Source organism: Nylanderia fulva, unplaced genomic scaffold (assembly GCF_048542155.1).
Source record: "Nylanderia fulva isolate GAGA-0341 unplaced genomic scaffold, ASM4854215v1 Scaffold16, whole genome shotgun sequence".
Classification (NCBI taxonomy): domain Eukaryota; kingdom Metazoa; phylum Arthropoda; class Insecta; order Hymenoptera; family Formicidae; genus Nylanderia; species Nylanderia fulva.
In genome coordinates, this window is record NW_028189835.1 from 868,324 (window position 1) to 888,686 (window position 20,363).

The 20,363-nt window shown below is 33.3% G+C and overlaps 1 protein-coding gene across 1 annotated transcript in view; it reads left to right on the plus strand.

The window, feature by feature from the left end:
* The first annotated feature begins 6,376 nt into the window (after nucleotides 1-6,376).
* LOC114940272 (uncharacterized) overlaps nucleotides 6,377-20,363 on the plus strand; it is a 48,525-nt gene continuing 34,538 nt past the window's right edge. The window contains exon 1 of the mRNA XM_029314857.2: nucleotides 6,377-7,021. Coding sequence (XP_029170690.2) covers nucleotides 6,989-7,021 — 33 coding nt within the window. The 5' untranslated portion in view covers nucleotides 6,377-6,988. The remainder of the gene's footprint in view (nucleotides 7,022-20,363) is intronic.

The following is a 20,363-nucleotide window of genomic DNA, read 5'->3' on the forward strand; positions in this document are numbered from 1 at the left end:
CTTCTTTATCACAGTTTTTTCTTCGATTATGTACATTGGTCCGATAATTGGTCAAAGTGGAACAGCGATAAGGATAGTTGCGTGAAATTATCATTCTCGTACGTCTCCGATTGCACAATCGACAAAGTATTTGTGTTTCACTTTCCGCGTATATACACACTTTGTGACATGCGACGCCGTCATTTACGATATTACTTGATTAATGTTTCTTTATTTTACGTTACGAGCTCGTTAATTGTCAAGCGCGATTTATTATACAATAATGTATGTATTTTTAATGCTGATCGCAAACTAAAACTGTCTTTCGCACATAAAACATTTTTCGAAGCAATAATAATGACACTATGCAAAGTTGTTCCGCTAAACATTTCGCGATTGCTTAGATCAAAGTTTTGCCGTAAATTCGAATCATGTATGTATGTGAATATAGTATTTCCTACGATGATTGACATATTGTTTCATTTCCCAAATTTGCTCGATGTGACACTCACGCGAAATTCAGATATTACGTTTTGCGACAGACGGGGCGTCCCATAACAGACGTTAATGGTTCGGTTATCGTAACTCTATTTAACTACTCGTTTTTGCGTACGTCAGTTCGTTTTCCCGTGTGAAATCTAAGGCTAAATAAACAGGAAACACGATTCGGCAACTGTGTGTCGTTTAAAAATAACATTGTCGTGCACTTCTTAGATTTCATCGAAGCAATTAGTATTTACTGACCAAATGTTTATTATTTGGGTTATCTGTTTAATATTAAACAACGATTTTCTGTTTTGATAATATAAGTGTCTTGTGTGCGCTCTCCCTCTGCTCATTATATGCGATGCGAAAAAAAAAAGATTATCTTATCGCATTGCTTCGATGCGTGTAAGTAAATATTAGACATTGGATTTATTGTGTGACAAGTCTGGCTTATATTGTGAAAAGTGGAAATAGAAAGAAGGCTCAGTCGCGTGTCTCTTTCGAATAAACTCTCTGGACCTTTTTTTGAGGCTACTTAAATAGTTGAAGAGTTATTTATTTCCAATAGACAAAACAATTTAGCAGATTGACGATTAGGTACAACTAAAAAAATGTCAATCAAATAGTTTGCAATAAATCACATTTTTAATTAATTTCCTAAAAAGCACAAAATTCTATGATACAATTGTGTAAAATTTTTATTTTATAGATAGAAAGATACATGTGAGATATATTCTTCTTATTTTTTTTTTAATAAAAATCAGAGATTTAAATTGATGTTTAATTATTAAAAAAATCTTTATATAAAATAGGATAAAAAATAAATCTTGATATTATTTCTTGCATTGAAATTTTTTCAAGAAGTTTATAATCATTATTTTTAATCTGTTGGCACCACAAATCTCCACTTTTTATCATTCTCGAAAGTTTTTTCAAAAGTACCTATCAAAACTAAAGATTAGTAGCCTTCACCTAACTTTTCTTTTATTCCGTTATCACTTCCGATTTCCAAATAATGTCCGTGACTTTTTCTGGCAACACGGCAACCACACGTTTTGTACATTGTGTGTTTATAAGAACAATATTGTTGTAACAGAAGGGTTACAGCAAAAAAAAGAAAGTTTCAAAGAATAATTTTCATAGACTTTAAGGTAGTGAGAGAAATGTAGACATTAAACTTTTTCTCCTTTCAATATTTAAAAAGAAAAAAATATTAAAAATGTGTTTAACTAATTTTCTTATAATCTATGTAAAAGATATTTTCATTTTATTTAATAATTTGTTATCCTTTCAAAGTAACGTTTGTTATATTTCTTATAATTTCCGTATTTATACACAAGCAGTTGCAATTTTCAAATGAACTTTTGACACAGTTACCCTAATTATTCTAATTATTTATCCTAATTTTTATATCACCTGGCATATCTTAATTTAATACAAGAGGCGAAAGGGACAAGTTTTCATTAGTAAAAGCGAAACAAGCGTAAGCGTAAAATTGATTTCGAAATTAGGTAGGGTGCTGTCACGTGTTCATTATGATGGTTGCGAGTGACAGGTGGGCCTTAAAAAACAAAAGGCTCGTGTACACGGTTGGTATTTTCCATTCACTCGTGGCCAAGCGGCGTGTAACGGCAATAATGAAGTTGCACGGTCATGTTAATTGAGAAGTTAAACAGAAATAGGAGCATTAAGCGCATTGGCCCGCGGGCTCCGTTGATATCCGAAGACGATGCAGTTAATGCTCATTCAATTACGTGATAAATGCCCAAAGTTTGAGCGTTATGGTTTAAATATATATTTAATTGAGCTAACGCGTTTCGATTTTTTCCCTCTAAAGTGTCCCTCGATTTTTATAATCCTAATCCCAACTTTATACATCCGATTATTAATCGTAACACGCTTTTATCTTCTTAATCACTTCAATACAGATCATGTATTTTTCTATGCAAATTTTTTACCGTCGTTTTATTCGACGAAATATTTTTTCTATGCATTTATATTGCAAATTACTGAAAATACTTACAAGAAATGCCTCGCGTGTGCAAAATAAATTCGTTGCACGTATGCTATCTCTAAGTCAAGGAATAATAATAATAATCACGAGCACGTGGATGTTTTAGCATAAGTCTGAAAAAGGGCCTGTCGTCGCAGCACGACATGACGCATTTGATGCGGTGTTTAATAGATCATAAAGAACGTTTGAGTGTCACGATAAATATAACAACTCGCGATGCTGCTGAATGTTCGTGTCTTAACGCTTCAAGCGTGATCACTTCCATGTCGGGCAATAGTGCGAATTCGCGTGCGCGACTGGTATAGTTACTCCCATATATTGTATTTGTCTGTATATGTGTGTATGCATTACATAGAAAGACACGCGTAAAAGCTTCAATTTTCAATTGTAACATTAATAATAATTACGTATACAGCATACGAGAAATTTATATTAAATTAGAGAAATTTTCTCAAGTTATGTTTATATGCAAAATTTTACGCAGTTTATCACAATTTGCTTTGTGCATGCAGTTGACAAGTCAGAATTTATATAAAAATACACGTCTCTACAAACTATAATTACTATTGCAAAAATTATAACATTGATTATATATATACACAGGCATACGAGAAATTTATATTAAAGAAACTTTCAAGTTACACAGAGAGATTTTTCTCTTAGAATTTATCCTGAAAATCATGGAACAATATGGTATTGGGGAAGAACTTTATAAGAGTTTCTTCGATTAATATTTAGCACAACAAAAAATATTAATACGTACATAGTAAAATTAATTAAATATATTTTATGTTATTATGGATATTAATACTTATTTCTTATTGTGATGTATTGTAAAAATATTAATTAGAAAAACTTTAATAAAATTCTTCCAATACCATATTGTCCCACGATTACTATGATTTTCTGGGATCATTTTTAGATAATTTTAAAACTCTAAGAGAAAATTTTCTTGTGCATTTTTTATATTGACAAGTTAATTCAAATTTAACAGACGTCTCTGCAAATTAATTACTATTATAAAGTAAGAGTGAAAATTAATTATCAGTGATCTTGCATATCGTATTATGTATATGTACATGAAGAATACAAGAAATATCGAATGCCACATCTAGATGATCTGAAAGAGAGAAAAGAGGAGACGAGAGGATCAGATCCGAGATACTTTGACTTTGGTTCTCCAAGGATCGATTCGTTGCTTTCCGACGCGAGTGAACCATCGAATCTGCTCTCATGTGTTTTTACATCCCATTTCTTCATATAGATGGCATTCTTTTTCTCAAATTTTTTATTTCCTATCAACCTGCTAGCATTGCGTGTTTCTGTGTCGGGTGTTTTCTCTATCTTGCGTGTCTTTCGAGAAAAAATTTTACGATATTTTATATAGAGGACACAACCATGCATATGATATATCGCACTTTCAAACGCGGTAAAATTCAATATTTCTTATCTTGCGAAAATATAAAATCATAGAAACGAAGAAAGATTCGTGTGTACAGAAAAAATATAAAATTCCTATTTTATAAAATAATGATTGGATTATTTATATAGAACGATTGTTTCAAATATATTGCTAAAATTATTCTCTTTTTATATTGTACATATACATATATGATTCATTATACATATTATACACGTTACATCGAGATTAGTGTCATGAAACGGAGGGGCTGGTTAGTGTAATACTTGTTTATTGATAGCTCGTGATTTAATTTGATTGAAGCTAACTCTGTCAAACATTCCTATCTTCCTACAACAAATACGCGTATATACAGATTTGATCCTATATCATTAACAATATTAATGATCATGCAATTTACTTGAAATAATACGTTTGAATATCTCATGAAAGCAGATTTGATGAAAAAAAGAGATCTTTAGGTATAGAAGAAGCTTTGTTTGTCGGGAACAGCTTTTTGAAACCTTCTGTATATGGACACGTAGGTGTGGCTTGTGACATGAGACAGAACTAGCTCGTATTTTATTTTGAGTGTCAGACACCCTCTCTCATGATCTCTCGAACTCCGCGTGAGAGCGTTATATGTTCACCGAAGATGAAAAAAGGAGAAGAAAGCGGAGGCGAGGCGTTGTTCATTTCGATGATGGCATGAAAGATAGGACTTGCGGAACGAAAGTTCAAAGGAAGATATATATGTTATCGGTCGCACGATTCCTATTAAAACCAGCTTATAAAAGTCTACGACTTTGACATTATACGATTCGTAAAAATCTCTGAAAGATCAAAAATTGCATGAGTCAATCCTTTTTCTTTCTTCTAAATTTTGTTGTAGATCAATTTGTATCTTTTCAAGCATACTGGATACAAGAGTAACATTTAATCAATTTGTCATGTTTCAATTTAAAAAAAGAGAATTGAACTTTATGCAATATTTTTCAATTAAATCTGTTTATTAATTTTAATATAAAATAAAAAAAATATTTATATGTTCTTATGATAATCTGCATTATAGAACTTTTTAATATAATAAATTTAAATTGTACACACAATATTACATCTTTTAAATAAAATGTACATATATATATATGCATATATTTTTTATAAATTTTTATTTAAAAGATGTAACATTACAATTTAAATTTATTATTATTAAAAATTGCAAGCTCTATTAATAACTTGCCGATATTCTTTGTCGTTTGAACCATTCATTGAAATGTCACACCTTATTTAGCGCAGGGGATACTAGATTTCTTTAAGAGCTTTCTTAAGAAATGCGCATTCTTTGCACACGTTTTAGATTTTTCAAGCGTGAAAAAATAGTACTTCTTAAATCTTCGATTTCAAGAGCGTGAGTAATCTGTTGATTTAACAATGATAATTGGGGACGAATTTACAAATTTATTTAACTTGAAAAAAAATAGGAACAGGAAGAATCTTTTACTTTAAATGCTACTAATTATTTCACATATTTCAATGAAAGTAATATATAAGTAGTACAAGTATAGTATAGTGCATACGATAAATTTTAAAATTAATCGTATATTTTTATTCTACATTATTGAGTGCAAGATAATAAAATTTTACAATATACAATATATATATGATGAGGAAAAATGAATAAAATAAAGCAGATAAATATATGTATACACATAGATAAATTTCTCTTAGAATTTACCCTGAAAATCATAGAAGAATTTTATTAGAGTTTTTCTGATTAATATTTACGCCACAATAAAAAATATTAATATCCGCAATAACAATTTTACATTTTATTGTGGATATTAATATTTTTTATTGTGGTGTAAATATTAATCAGAGAAATTTTCAAAAAATTCTTCCATAATACTGTCCCACGATTACCACGATATTTTCAGCAGGGTAAATTCTAAGAGAAAATTCTCTCCTTATATTAATATATACATATATTATAAAGATACATATATTTATTTTAATTATTCCGTTAAATATATACAATACAAAATTAATCTGAATATTATTATGTTGTTTATTGAACATATAAAAATATTCAAATTAAATGTAACATATTAAATCTAGCAAACGTATATTTGATTTAAACGTTCAATAATTCAATTAACAAAATAGTAATTTAATTGAATTTAGTCAAGTTAACAAAATGTTGTTCAGTGTAAGTACGTTTTTCTCGCGCACCCAGTACATCGGCGGCATTCGAATCGAAATTCTCGTACTCGGAGCAGAGAGGGTATTCGCGGCGAAGCGCAAAAGCTCAGTTACTCGCCGACATGTAGTGGGGGACAGTCTTCTACCGGAGGGGAGAATGGCGCGGCGTTCTTTTACCGGCCGAGCCTTTAACCGGATACCGCCGATGGTGGGGGTCGAATCGTATCGAGTGGCAAGTTTCGAAAGGGGAAATGAGGGAGAGGAGGAGCGTTGCAGTCTGCGCGACGGAACGACCGGCTGAGTGCGCGGTACGTCCCATCCGGATATCACGAGCCTCGTTTCACCAACGTGGTCCATTGTTATGTGCTCGAAAAGTACCGGCGGAGTACATTGTTGGCGGCACGCACGCGCGCACGACCTCCTTCGGTGACCTACGTCTCTTCGATGTTCACCTCCATCGGAGCTTCGTACGCGCTCCCAGGCCGCCGGCCTTTTTGAAGATTCCGCGCAAATTGCCCCGGAGCTATCAATGCTCGACCTTCGCGGCGGGACATATCGTTTACCGTCTCCTCTCCCTTTCTTTCGTCACCCTCGATTCATCGCGCTTTGTTCCTCGATGAGCGCGCGCCATTTAATTGTCCTCCGTTTTCCACCGGCAAGCTCGTGATAGGTATTTCAGTGGGGAAAATTTGACAGTTCTCTCTGCCCGCGTATACGAAGTGATGATATTGTAATGACCCGGTATTATTATTTCTCGGTGACAGTAAGGATCGTGTAGAGGACGAACGAATCTTTGCGGCTGTCATACGAAGAGACTATATAAAAGTGAAAGTGAATTTTTGTAGTGTCGCTCTAGTAATTTTTTAGTTTGTCAAATTTTAAAAAGTCTCCAGCAGAAGATTTTATAATATATGATCATAATAGATGATCCGCTGAAACTCAAGGTATTTATTCATTTTTATGTTTATCATTGTTGAATTAGATTGTAATTAAATTAATCGAAAACAAATATAAACAGGCAACATTTAAGAATATGTTGTGTTATATTATAATAATAGGAAGAGAAGACACACAGAATGATACATATATTATTGATGCAAAACATAATATATTCACACATGATTTAGATATTAATTTTGTGATAAATTTTTCTGAGATTGAATTTTTAATAAATATAAAATTATATCGCATATAAATATCTTAAATAAACTAAAATTACTAATTAATATATTCATATTTATATAATTTTGCTTTTTCAAATATAAATAGAGTGTTGATATATACATATTTATAAATCTTTATAGTGCATTGTTCACGTTTGTCACATTAAAAAATATTTTATTTTAACATAATCAGAGATTGCATGTACACAATGAAAACGTCATAATCCAAAAATTTAAAAAGCTACTAATAAATATTTCTATATGCGTATATCATGTGTGTAACATTGTTGCACGAGTGCGCAAAATACCGCAGTGTCATTCGAGAATTTGTACAACGTTAATTTTTTTTTATATGAAAGTGCAAATGTTGAATTTAATATGTTTCGATATGTCACGGAGAATCTGAGAGCGGGAAGAAATTGAGCTGTCTCAGGCGTGGATCGGCGCCGTTAGACTTTCTCATTAGTTCGTTTGCTCTACCAATTAGAGAATAGTTCTCGAGATGGGACACAGAGTCACTGTGCAAAGTGTCGTGAAATCTGTGTGTATAACGGTACGAAATTTTCAGAATTGCGACATGTTCTCGCAAGGGAAAATGTGTACGAAAAAAAATGTTTGATTCGTCATTTTGCTCCGATAAATTTTTCGATTCGCTGATATAGTTGAAGCGCTTCCGTGCGCTAAATTGCAAGGGTCAATTTCACGTAAATTTCGAATTCATATTATCGCGTATAATACGTGAATTGTACATGAATTACATGTTTTATATATACGATATAAGGAAGAAGGGGCGTGAGAACTTTATGTGATTTTCATGTAGGATATCGCGCTGCATCATATATTTTATCACTGCATCGCGCTTTTTGATATTAGCCTAGAATTGTGTCGTAACATACACGATCGGTTTTATTTACATTTAACTTCATGATATTTGTGCAGATACGATAAGCGATAAAATAAAGAATATAGATGAAATAACGAACGCATAATAATATAAATGTTATGTATGTTTAAGGATCATAACGCGTAAGGCGTTTATATATGTTTAGACAACGAAATGGAAAGTGTATATAACTGGGAAACGATTTATTAGTCTTGCTTGGTTGTTACGAAAATACAAACATAATTTACAATTTTTATATTGTGAACTATCTTTTTTATATTTAACTACTATTTTTTCAGTCGTTTTTCTAATGAGAGAAATGATCAGAAAACTCAATTTTTTCAGAATATTTTAAACATTATTTTTGAACAAATATAAATTTGAATATAATTAGAATTCGCTTCTAATTTTCTTATTGAATTTAAACTTTGTACGCTTATACAACATTGTGGATAAAATTACTTCGTTAATGAGATCGGTAAATTTGTTTTTAGAGTATTAAACTTATATGTGTGTACGCAGAATCACCGACCGCATAATCGCACTATATAATAATCATTACAATTACGACCAATGTAATAGTGCTCACTTGTCAGGCTCCATAAAGTCTGGTTATTATTTTGCTCATAAACACCTGCACTCGTGTCAGTATTCTCCGCCAGTATATCCTCGTGTATATTTGGCTTTCCGGCCGCGTATATTAGCTCACTCACTTAAGATAATCGAAGACAGATATTACACAGATAATTGTAATTGAATGTTATATATCCATCATCAGAACTCTGATATGCTCTGATCTATTTTCAGCTATATTACTTCCTTCTTATTTTTCTAATTTTAGATAAAGTCATAAATCGCAGATGAATATGCTAGATTTAATTATTAATCAATCTGATCGAATTAAGAGAATAAACTGAATAGACGTGAATTTGTTATATATAATAGTTCAGTAAAATATATGCATAGAATATGATTTACAAATAATTAACGTAAATATTTATCGTCGACATTTAATCTGTCGTGTTTACATAAATTCATAGTTTTAATTAATTATTGAGAGATATTGAAAAAAATGTGCTTTTCTTATCGTTCATTATTCTATTTTAAGTATAGCAAATAGAAGTTAGTCAACCTTCGTTATTGGTCCGTCGTCTTATCATAGACTGACGTCACTGACATCGAGGGTTTCACTTATCTTCTATTTTTTTTTATTCAGACATGTACTCGCGAGAGAATCTACGTTATATAGAATATATTATCAACCACGACGCGCGGCTAATAGATTTGGCGAGGTGAGCTTGAAAATAAAGCTTATAAACAGGAATGCATGAAATCTTTATTGCCATCCGTGAAGTAGTAAATAATTCGCGGATCGTGATAGAAATTATCTTTAATTTTCACGCGATGTTTGAAAGTTTATACTCAATGTCTATATAGAATGCGCGAACAGGAAGTTTATATATTTATTCATATACATATATTTCTTAATTTAAACATCTTTTTTAGCGAAAAAATTGAGTGATAAATATATCGTGTGAAAATACAAATTAAAAGAGGAAATGTTTTAAGTAATTTGTATTGTCACTCATAGACGTCATTTTTCTCAAAGCAAATTCACTGTCATTGTTTCAGGACAACGCCTCCAAAGTTCTAAGCATCAGGTAGTTATTTCATTCAGTATTTCATATACTTGTGTCTATATGATAAAGTGATTTGCACGCTTTAGCCATTCTCATAGGTATATTGCACATATACCTATTTAGCTTCCTGGTATCGGTAATATATTTGTAGCTTCAATCTCCTATGGGGTCATTCGCTACGATTTAAAGTCAATAATCTTGTTACAACTCACTACCGTTCACTTTTAAGAGAATAGTATACATAACCTCATGGTAAGAGACACGATAAACCTTAAGTGTCGGTTTGCACGGTAATTCCTTCCTCCGCCAACCATTATGAACGGTCGTTATCACATTACCTATTGACCTTATGAACAGGTGAAAGATGATTCTTGCTTCTTGTTTGCCACAGTGACATCTCGCACTAGGTAAACTATAATTTTGATTGATAACAAAAATTAATTAATCTTTGCCAGTATATTAAGTCGTGCTGTTAATTAATTTTTCCAATAATATATTGTTGATTAAGCATAAAAGAAAATTGGAGCAAGAATTTTTCCTTCCGCAAAATGATAGACAAAATTGAACACATGAATATTTTTGTTTAGATAAAATAGATAATTTTGACAAAAATTAGTTAATTTTGAACTCTATTGTATTTTTGACAAATTCATCATTTTAATAATAATTTTTGTTTAAATTATTTTATGAATTAAAGGATACAATAATTTTTAAATTTTATAAAATGGTACAATCGAAATTATTGTAAGGTTGCAGCAATTTTCTATACGTTTTTTCTTTGATGCATGATCTGCAATTTTTGGGGGGTCTACCGCACTTTTAATGAAAATGTTAACGCACCGATGGGGCAGTTTAAATTAAAATAAGAGATTTAAAATATTAAAATAAATTATAGATTATGGAAATAATTTATAAATATTATAAAGGACATCACACACTATTGATTTGTGTTAATTATAATTTGGAGCATCCTATTTGATTCAATACAGCCTATGCTTCACTTTTTCCAACGTTATACCAAGTGAAGCAAAGTCAAGTACAGTCCACTTTTCTGTGGCAGCCATGTTGAAATCCATGATGGCCGTCTTGTGTTCCATAACACTTTGGCTCTGTAGGAATGGCACCAATAGCGTCTGCGAAACTTTCATTCGCCATCCCTACCTGTGATCCGTTGCTCCTATAGTTGAGACGATCCAACCCCACTCTCCATTTTCTTAACATCTATGTTTTCTCCCTCTACCAGAGGATCTTCGACGGCCATCATGGGTTCGTGCGTGCGCAACATCTGATTCACTAGACTCACGAGACTATATGACTGTATAGAATACGATGGCCTTCAGAAATCGATGTGTGTGATGTATGGGTTGAACAATTTTTAGTATTTTTTTAGACAAAAATATTCCTTCAAATGTAATATTCAATTAGTTTTTTTTGTTCTAAATTGATTAAGTTTTGTATATATATTTATATATTTACGCGTCACATTTGCAAAATTATTTCAAACTCTTTATGGCATGAAGTAGTGACGAGAATAATTTAGTTTTCAAAAACTAAGAATAAATTCTGTCTTGATTTATAAGTCCATTTTTCGTATTTAATGTATTTGCTCCGTTTGTTTTTTTTTTATTTTGTTTTTATTAAAATTTTAAGAAAGAAAAAAATTTAGAGACAATGAAATTACAATCTGATATAACATATAAAGTAGTTTATTTTTAAATAATTAAAAAGTATTTTTACTATAACTTTTAAACGATTTAGATTTCATCATTTCTGCAATGGTCAAATATATCGTTTAAGGGTTAAAAAATAATCAAATATGTATATGAATTATGATAAAATAAGGATTATTTATATTTATAGTATAGCAAGCTGTAATAGTCTTACACATAGAATTTAATGAAAATTATGACTAATAATTATACATGATATTTAATATAGTGCTATATAAATTTTGTTATTTATTTCTATGAAAGCATGTTTTTATATCTTTTTAAATTATTGTTTTTAAATCTTTTTATAGAACGTTATATTGAATAAATTGTCTATTTTGCTTTCATCTCAGCAGCAGGTAAGATGTTTATTTTACCTGTGTGAAATCTTGCATAGAGTTTCTGCTGGTAAGGAAGAAAATGGTTTTGTGGTTTCGGTACATCTCTCTTCTTCTTATCAATCGAGATATTGGCCATGTAGTTACGAAATGTACCACCGTTTCAGACTTATTCAGAAACGCTGTGTATTTTGAATATTTTAAAATAAAGTTGAAAATATAATAATTTCAACTTCTTTACTGCACATAAAGTACTGCATATGTCCAAACAAATCATACCAAACACTAGTTTTATTTAAATCTTTAATTGAATATTCATATGAATTTATAAAAAAATTTCATTTATTTAATATATGTATACTTTATCATTAAAATAACAATAGTATCACAAATAACACGTAAGCATATAATGAGTAGAAATAATTTCCATAAAAGATAAATTACATCGAGACATTTTGTAATCGCTAGACTATTGCATCTAAGATATGAGAAACCATTTCTCATGCATATCGACTTAAGAAAAAACATTTTTGCACCTTGTTTTATTTAATATTCTAATTCCTGTTTCTCCTCCCGTAATCGATACGAGAGAGAGAGAGAGAGATCAATTGTGAGTGCGTTTGTTACCGCGAAGCCTTATTACATATTGGTTGGGGATTGCGATTCTGCGCGCTCTCTCGCGTTTTTATCATGCATATAATTTCAACATTATACAATGCGGAGAGGTAACTCGGGGTCGTTATGGGGCAACTAACTAGCGAACACATCAAGTTTGCAACCCATGCGACGCGTATACACGCGCTTTATTCCTTGTATAGCGAGCCAGCTAACTAACCGGCATGTGCGAGGGTAATTACTGAGCTCGTCGAGTGCAACGTGGCCCCGACGTTATCAGGAGTTCGCCTTCACCTCGGTGGCGTCCGTGTGTTCACGCACACATGTGCGCAACGTAGTATCCTGAGCAAGGAGGCAGGAGAAAGGCAAGCACGTTTCTCGAAGAGGGAATAACAAGCGAGAGGAGAACGAGAATAACGAGGGACAGGGATTAGGTTCTCGAAAGGAGGGAGGCATCGGCTTGAGAAAGGAATTGGTTAGAGAAGAGGCAAAGTGAAGGGTGAAGCGGGAAGAAATGGAAGATTCCAGCGACTCCACGGTTAATTTGTAGCAGTGCGCATCTCTACGTCTCTTCTCCTCCTCTCGAAGTTCAGGGTATATATATTTTTCTGGCTTGTGCACGGGTGTTTGTGATTCCCACGTGTTTTAATGCCTCGTGCGGTTTTGTATTTGCGCATCGCGATACATCGGTGCAAAACGACTCGAGGACGATCGAGAGTAGCGATGACGAGGGAAGAGAGAAGGTTATAGAGGAGACCACCCAGGAATCGCGAGTGCGTTTCCGTATAATGATATCTTGCGGTATTCTTGTTCTTTCTTGAGGGACTTTGCATCGTCCTCGCTCTCTTTCTCTCTATCCTGTCTTATAACTTGTAACGAACCGACAGATGTTGGGATGGTCGAGATGTCAAATGTCGACGCTGCAAAATTGACGGTGCAGGAAACGATACATTATTGTATATGAATAATATACAGTAATAAAGTAAAATTAAAGGCTTATTCAGAAAAATAAATTTTCATGAATTTTCGTGACATTACAAAAATTAATTATACCATAAAGGCAGCATGCACGATTTTTAATTATTGAAAGTATATATGGTTACAACCGTTTAAAACGTAAATTATCATAATAAAGCTGCCTGCTTATCATGTATTTTTTTAACATATGACTTATAAAGACCTGTCCGTGTAGTTGCATAAAATAAACATGTGTGTGAACAATGTATCTAATTTAAAGGATTTTAGCATCATGACATCTCGTATATTAGACATGTTTTTATTTTATTATCTTTATAATGAAACTTGAATATATAAAATCCCTCTCTCTCTCTCTCTCTCATTTGATATTTATAAATCCTTTTGATTTTGCGATTGCAAAAAATATCGTCTGACGTGAAATTGCTCTTTGTTTTTTTAGCCTTCTATCATTTAGTTATATCGTGACTGGAGCCTAGCTACTGCCATCGATTTCTGGGCATTGAAAAGACGCATGCGCAAATAAGAATAGGAACTGCCCGCTTACGATATATCCTCCCTTCAGCTAACGTCAGTATTAAAAGCACTAATATGTACATTCGCGAGAAACTGAAACTTACAGAGTTCAACATTCGCGATATCAATTTTGATGCATGCAATAATCTGTTTGATGAAACCTGCGCGTGCTTCCAGGAATATTTGACCAAATTTATCCCAGAAAGTTGTTGATTATCCCGCTTCTGTCATGCGCGAAATGATATACTTTCTTGTATGTCTATCGGCTCAACAAAAATCTTAAATTATTATTTTAATTTACGGAGGACGAATTCATTGCTATTCAGAGTTCGTGTAGCGCTATCCGATTAAAAACAGTATCAACTTTGAATCTTGTCCCGACGCTTATTTGGTCGAACCAGCCAACCCTTTTAACGTTGGTAATCCCTCCATGCGGGCGTTCCATTATCTGACCATCTTTATTCACCTCATGCTGGGATCGCGGTCTGAACAGAGAGAAAGAGAGAGAAAGAAAGATGGAGGGTGAGGGTATATAGAAAGAGGGATAGAGAATGAGAGGCGGAGGACCGGGATGGATCGAGGTGGGTTTTATGAGCGCGCACAAATCTCCTCATCAAGCTCCCGCAGGATCCAACGCCCGACATCCATGGGGGTTGGAAATTGCAGGGCGGGTTTCGCCATCGTTTCGGAAGAACGGGTGGGAGAAAGGGGGGAAGCAAGAGGGGAGAGAGGGCGGCACACAAATGAGGCAGCTTGATTCCAATTATTCAGTAAATTAAATACGGGGGAAGTCAGGCTTTACGGGCGTTCCTCCGAGTTTCAACATTATTCCAGCGAGTTTGGTGAACAGGGGTTGGGTAGAGAAAGGGTTGAAACCGCGCACGTCCCTATTGTATCTCGTCGCGAGGGGGACGGACTACGGGTTATCTATAGTTAATACTCGCTGTGTTTGGGGTGAATATGCGTGAACGAAGAGAGATACTCGGTGTTTTAATACGGGGGAGAGACATTCGGTTATCTTGCCGCGACCGCATGGGTTTTTTTTATATATTGGCGAGGTCCCTCGAGAACATCGTGTATGCATACATAATCGACTCCATTACACGAATTTATCGCTAAACTAATAGCATAAATTTATTTCGTTTTCTACATAAAGGAGTACATTTACATACATTTTTATTAATTACTCATCCGCGATATAATCGCGACGAAATTGAATATTCGTTTTTTCATGTCTCACAATCAGATATATAAAACGTTTATTTTATATTACTGAAATAATTTATTGTATTGATATTATCGTATAGATATATAAAAACAATCGTGGCATTCGCGGACGGTTCTTGGAGCGATTATATAAAAGTTTTCTCGATCACCGGCTAGCTGCTTTAATTCGTATTTTCTTTGGGGACTACGCTTCGTCTTTTACGAGCGCGTATTTCTCTTCCCTATCCTACGGTTGGAAACGAGCTGAGTTTTCCCTCTTCTTCCCTTGCCGCACTTCTCTTTCTCATTCCACCTTCTTTTGCGTTGCCCTTGTGCAGTTCCGTCAAGATCTCATCCTTCTGCGTACTTCCCACGTTATTTTACCGGTCGGACATTTTGACAAAGGTTAGAACCTGCTAGATGTGAGATGTGATTAGGACACAAAGGGCGAATAAGATGCTGATAAATCGTTGATGTCGAAAAAACATTTCTCCATGCAAATCAGTTGGTATATCCATAAAACTCGTATTCTTTTATTTTTTAAATCCTTCAATATATTTTTATTTCTTAAATACATTTTTAAATATATGAACTATAAATAAATACAATTTTTTGGAAAATATTTTCGTATTATATATAGTATATATAGGCTTTAGACTTTTAACGACGGGGAGACATAAATTGAAGACGTAATGTCAGATCAGAAACATAAATTGTTTTATAAGGAGGAGATATTCCCTGACAAAATTCTTCAAACTCGAGCAGACATTTTAAAAGGACGCGCGGGGACAAAAAGGCGTGTTTAATAACTTGTAAAATATGAGATGCAACCGGGGACATTTGCTCAGTCCTACGTCCGGAGGGTGAGAGACGTTCTTCTTCCTCCAAACATCGTATAATTGTATTCACGTGCGGGAGCCCCCGACAAAAAGGAAGCGCGATCGAAGTCGGAGGGAAGGTCCATGGCGGTTCCGCGATGACTGAAGAAGTTTATAATCCATGACGTTTCCGGCTTTGCACAGGGAGCGAAGGCACCTCTTATGTCTTCCGAGCCGAAGAAGACGAAGAAGTGCCAGATTACAGCCAGCTGTCCCCCAGGATACGCGGATATCCGCGAACGCGTGTCCAGGATCATTTTTTTTGAAAATGGCCACCATTTGCCTGGAAGCCGTTTCTTTCGTCCTCTTTCCTCGGGAGCGAACGGAATAAACATTCAGATTATCTGCATCCTGCTTAACGCCGGACACGAAGCCGGGGACGGTCCGGCTGAGAAATGACTGCTTGCATTCCTTTCGGTGAGAAGCACTTTACGCCAACACATATAGGGATCGTTCGGAGTGACACGTACGAGCTGGCAGCATCGTATATTCCAAAGATTATTTCCGTCGGTGCGCGCCTATACGTTGGGGCGATCACGCGACAACGCGATACGTTCACAAAACGAACATGAGTCTTCTGTTCCCTTAAATGTGTCATCCGTTATATGTAGATAAATCGTGCTTTTCTCCGCTTATCAAATTGGAGTGTTTTTTTTTTTTTTTTTTTTCTTTGAAAATGTTACACTTAAGCCAATAATTGCTAATTGCTCTTCGTCGAATTTACGAGTCTAGGATAAGAAAAAAAAATGCAAACCCGTCACTATCTTCATATCTCACAATCAGCGTCAGGTTATTTAGTATTTTCTGAAACGAATTATTAACGAATGCACGGAGAATTTTCTCTCAGAATTTATCCTAAAAATCATGATTAATCGTGGGACAGTAAGAATTTCTCTGATTAATATTACTGCAATAAAAAATATATTAATATCTACCGCAATGAAATATATGTTCGATTAATTTTATTATTAATATTTTTTTTATTGTAAATATTATCCAATTCCTTCCAATACCTTGTCCCACGATTACCATGATTTTCAGGGTAAATTCTAAATGACATTGGAAGAATTTTATAAAAAATATTTTATTTTAAAAATATTAATATGTACATAGTAAAATTAATCGAACATTTTATACCTTATTGTGATAAATATTAATATTTTTATTGTGCTAAATATTAATCAGAGAAACTCTTTTAAAATTCTTTCAATATTATATTGCTATCGCACGATTACCATAATTTTCAGGGTAAATTCTAAGAGAAAATTCTCTCTGTGTGGAGATATAGTTAAGGGGAAATTATATATAGGTATACCGTGAAATTGACGTAGAGCAAAACTCAATTTCGCGGAAACATTTGTGTACATAGTAAAATTAATCGAACATATTTTATACCTTATTGTGATAAATATTAATATTTTTATTGTGCTAAATATTAATCAGAGAAACTCTTTTAAAATTCTTTCAATATTATATTGCTATCGCACGATTACCATAATTTTCAGGGTAAATTCTAAGAGAAAATTCTCTCTGTGTGGAGATATAGTTAAGAGGAAATTATATATAGGTATATCGTGCGAAATTGACGTAGAGCAAAACTCAATTTCGTGGAAACATTTGTGTATGCCTCGGCGTAGGTATGTACACGGCCATATTATCCTCGTCAGCTGTTTCCATACTCTATCGTTCTTCGCGCAGCGAGGCTCTCGGATTTTTCGAATATTCCATCAACGTACGGAAGTCGTATATTACGAACCGAGAATGTGTACGAAGGCTCGGGGCGTGCTTCGCATGCTAGCGATTACTTTTACCTTCGCCCTTTCGTCCTGGCAGGCGGTAAACGAGCAAGCCGGTCTTTTCCTTCGGCCTGCCCTCCGCGGACTCGAAGGACCACCCTTTTTTGCTCCCTCCTATCCGACCGTCGTTCTTTTCTTTTCCCCGGTGCGCGTCTACCTGCATTTTTAGCGTCGAATCAACGGATTGGTAGTCGATTACTCGTGGTAGGCGAGAATACCACAACTTCACATTTTATATGTGTAAACTTAAGTGCTCTCGCGTGTGACATATAAAGTTGCCATTTTTTTATTTCCTTTATTGTTATTAATAGTAAAAATATTATGCAGATATATGTAAGTATCTGTGTTTCAAAAATATGCGACGTGGTTTTCTTTGGTTTTAAGAAATTTTTAAAGAGCTGTTTCTTTATTTTTTTTTTTTTTAAACAACAGACGTGAATATAATTTAAATTATAGCGAAAAAACGAGAATTTATACAAACTGCGGGTAAAATATTTATAAAAGAGACATATCTATCCACAGATTATTTCAATCTTCACTTTGCTATTTTTCTTGATTGCCTAGCCATTACATTATCTGTACAAAACGTCAATTTTCATTAGATTCATCTTCTCCTACCTGCCGTTATTACACAAACTAATCTGTAAATCTCTCAATCGTGTGGATCTGGCGCCAATAAGTAGAATAAAGTGGAGGGTTGATATAAAAGTAACGTGCGCCAGGCGCCATCTACTGTCGTGATGGTATTATGGCTTTCGATTTATAACGTCACACACGAAAGGATGATTGCCTTTTGCGATGAGTGGATATCGAGGGGAAGTATTGGAGTAACTAGAATTGCTTTGACCAAAGGGCACAGGGCTCTTATCAAACAATCTCTCTTATGAAAATCATGAATGTATATCGAATTTCCAATGAGAAAGAAATTCGTTCTCTCGAGGATGAAAAATCCTTCGTATCCAGATTTTTATTACTATTTTAATATGCATTATAAAGCCATATATACTAATATAACAATATTAAGGATTCAAAGCTCCATCATGAAAATGTATATTTTTCAATATGAATTTTGAGAAAAGTTTTATACGTTTAAATTTGAAGAGAAATATCTATTTAATTAATTATTACGAATTATACTGATAGTGACAATTTATCAATATCAGTCGACAAATTAAGCTTAGGGTTAGTTACATTATACAATCGTCGGAATAACGCGAATAGACGTGTATGTAAGCAATACGTAACATTGCTTATGTTTTTCCGTAATAAATTGTCATAAAAATATTTTACTACGAGCATTATGATATGTTTCAATTAGAAACGCAAATGAATATTAACTTATACAATGGCAAGCAACGTGTTCCGATTGCTCTCCGTCGGACGGCGTTGAAATGGCGACGCAGATATTTCAGTTTAACATATTCTAACTTTTAATATTTATGCATTATTAATAGCAATAACATAATATATTGTGCAAAATTAATACAATTTTTAAACTATAATAAAACATCTTAAAACGTAGAAAAACGTTTTTTATATTAACTAACGCGTAAAAAGCACTTTAATCTTTAAATTTGTTGATATAGTATTAAAATACGTAATTTATCATAAATACATGATATTATGTATTATTATATTATGAAATATAATTTATATAATATAAAAAAATGTTTTATAAATTATGGAAATAATCGACCAAACTAGCAGATAAAATCGTTTATTCAGTTTCACGACGTTTCGACCATATGGTTGTGGTCTTTTTCAAGTGAGACTACAATAATTATTAAACATATTATTATTATAAACCAAAAACACTAAATACAATTCGCAAGTCGAAACGTCGTGAAATTGAATAAACGATTTTATCTGCTAGTTTGGTCCATTATTTCCATATAATTTATAATGAATACTAGTGACTATAATTAATAATTTGGAAAATTTTTTATATCTGCTCAATATTTTTCGAGAAATAAGAATTTATTTTTTCGAATTAATATTTATTATATTTACACAAAGTGTAATAACATTTCCATTAGGTATAATAACTATGCAATGCCACAATTGTAATGTAATTTTTATATACAGATAGAGATTTTAAATGATTCCTATAAATGTTCTTAAATAAAATTTATAATAAACACTAATAATAGAGCCATATAATATATAATGTTAATTTAATAATATATTAAACATTTTTAAAACATATAGTTAGGTATTTATTGTTAGACATAGTATACTATTATGTATTTCATAGACTGTTATATTTCAAAAAACGCGTGATGACAATTTAACTGTTCGTGCTGAAGGCCAAATGGACAATTGGGGAATCGCTATAAATCTTAAGAATTTTTTTCCCCTGACAAAGGGTTCTCTTCCGCCAATACTCCAATTTTTTTCTAACGTCTCGCATTTTGCCGAGATGAATAGAGATTCAAGGCCTCGCCGCAGTGACACTGCGTTGATTTTTTTATTAGATATATGTTTTACGAATGCATCCGTAGAAACGGTTCTCAGTTTTCGTTTCGGCGACATAGCATACTGACGTCTGTTCGCACGATCAACTTATA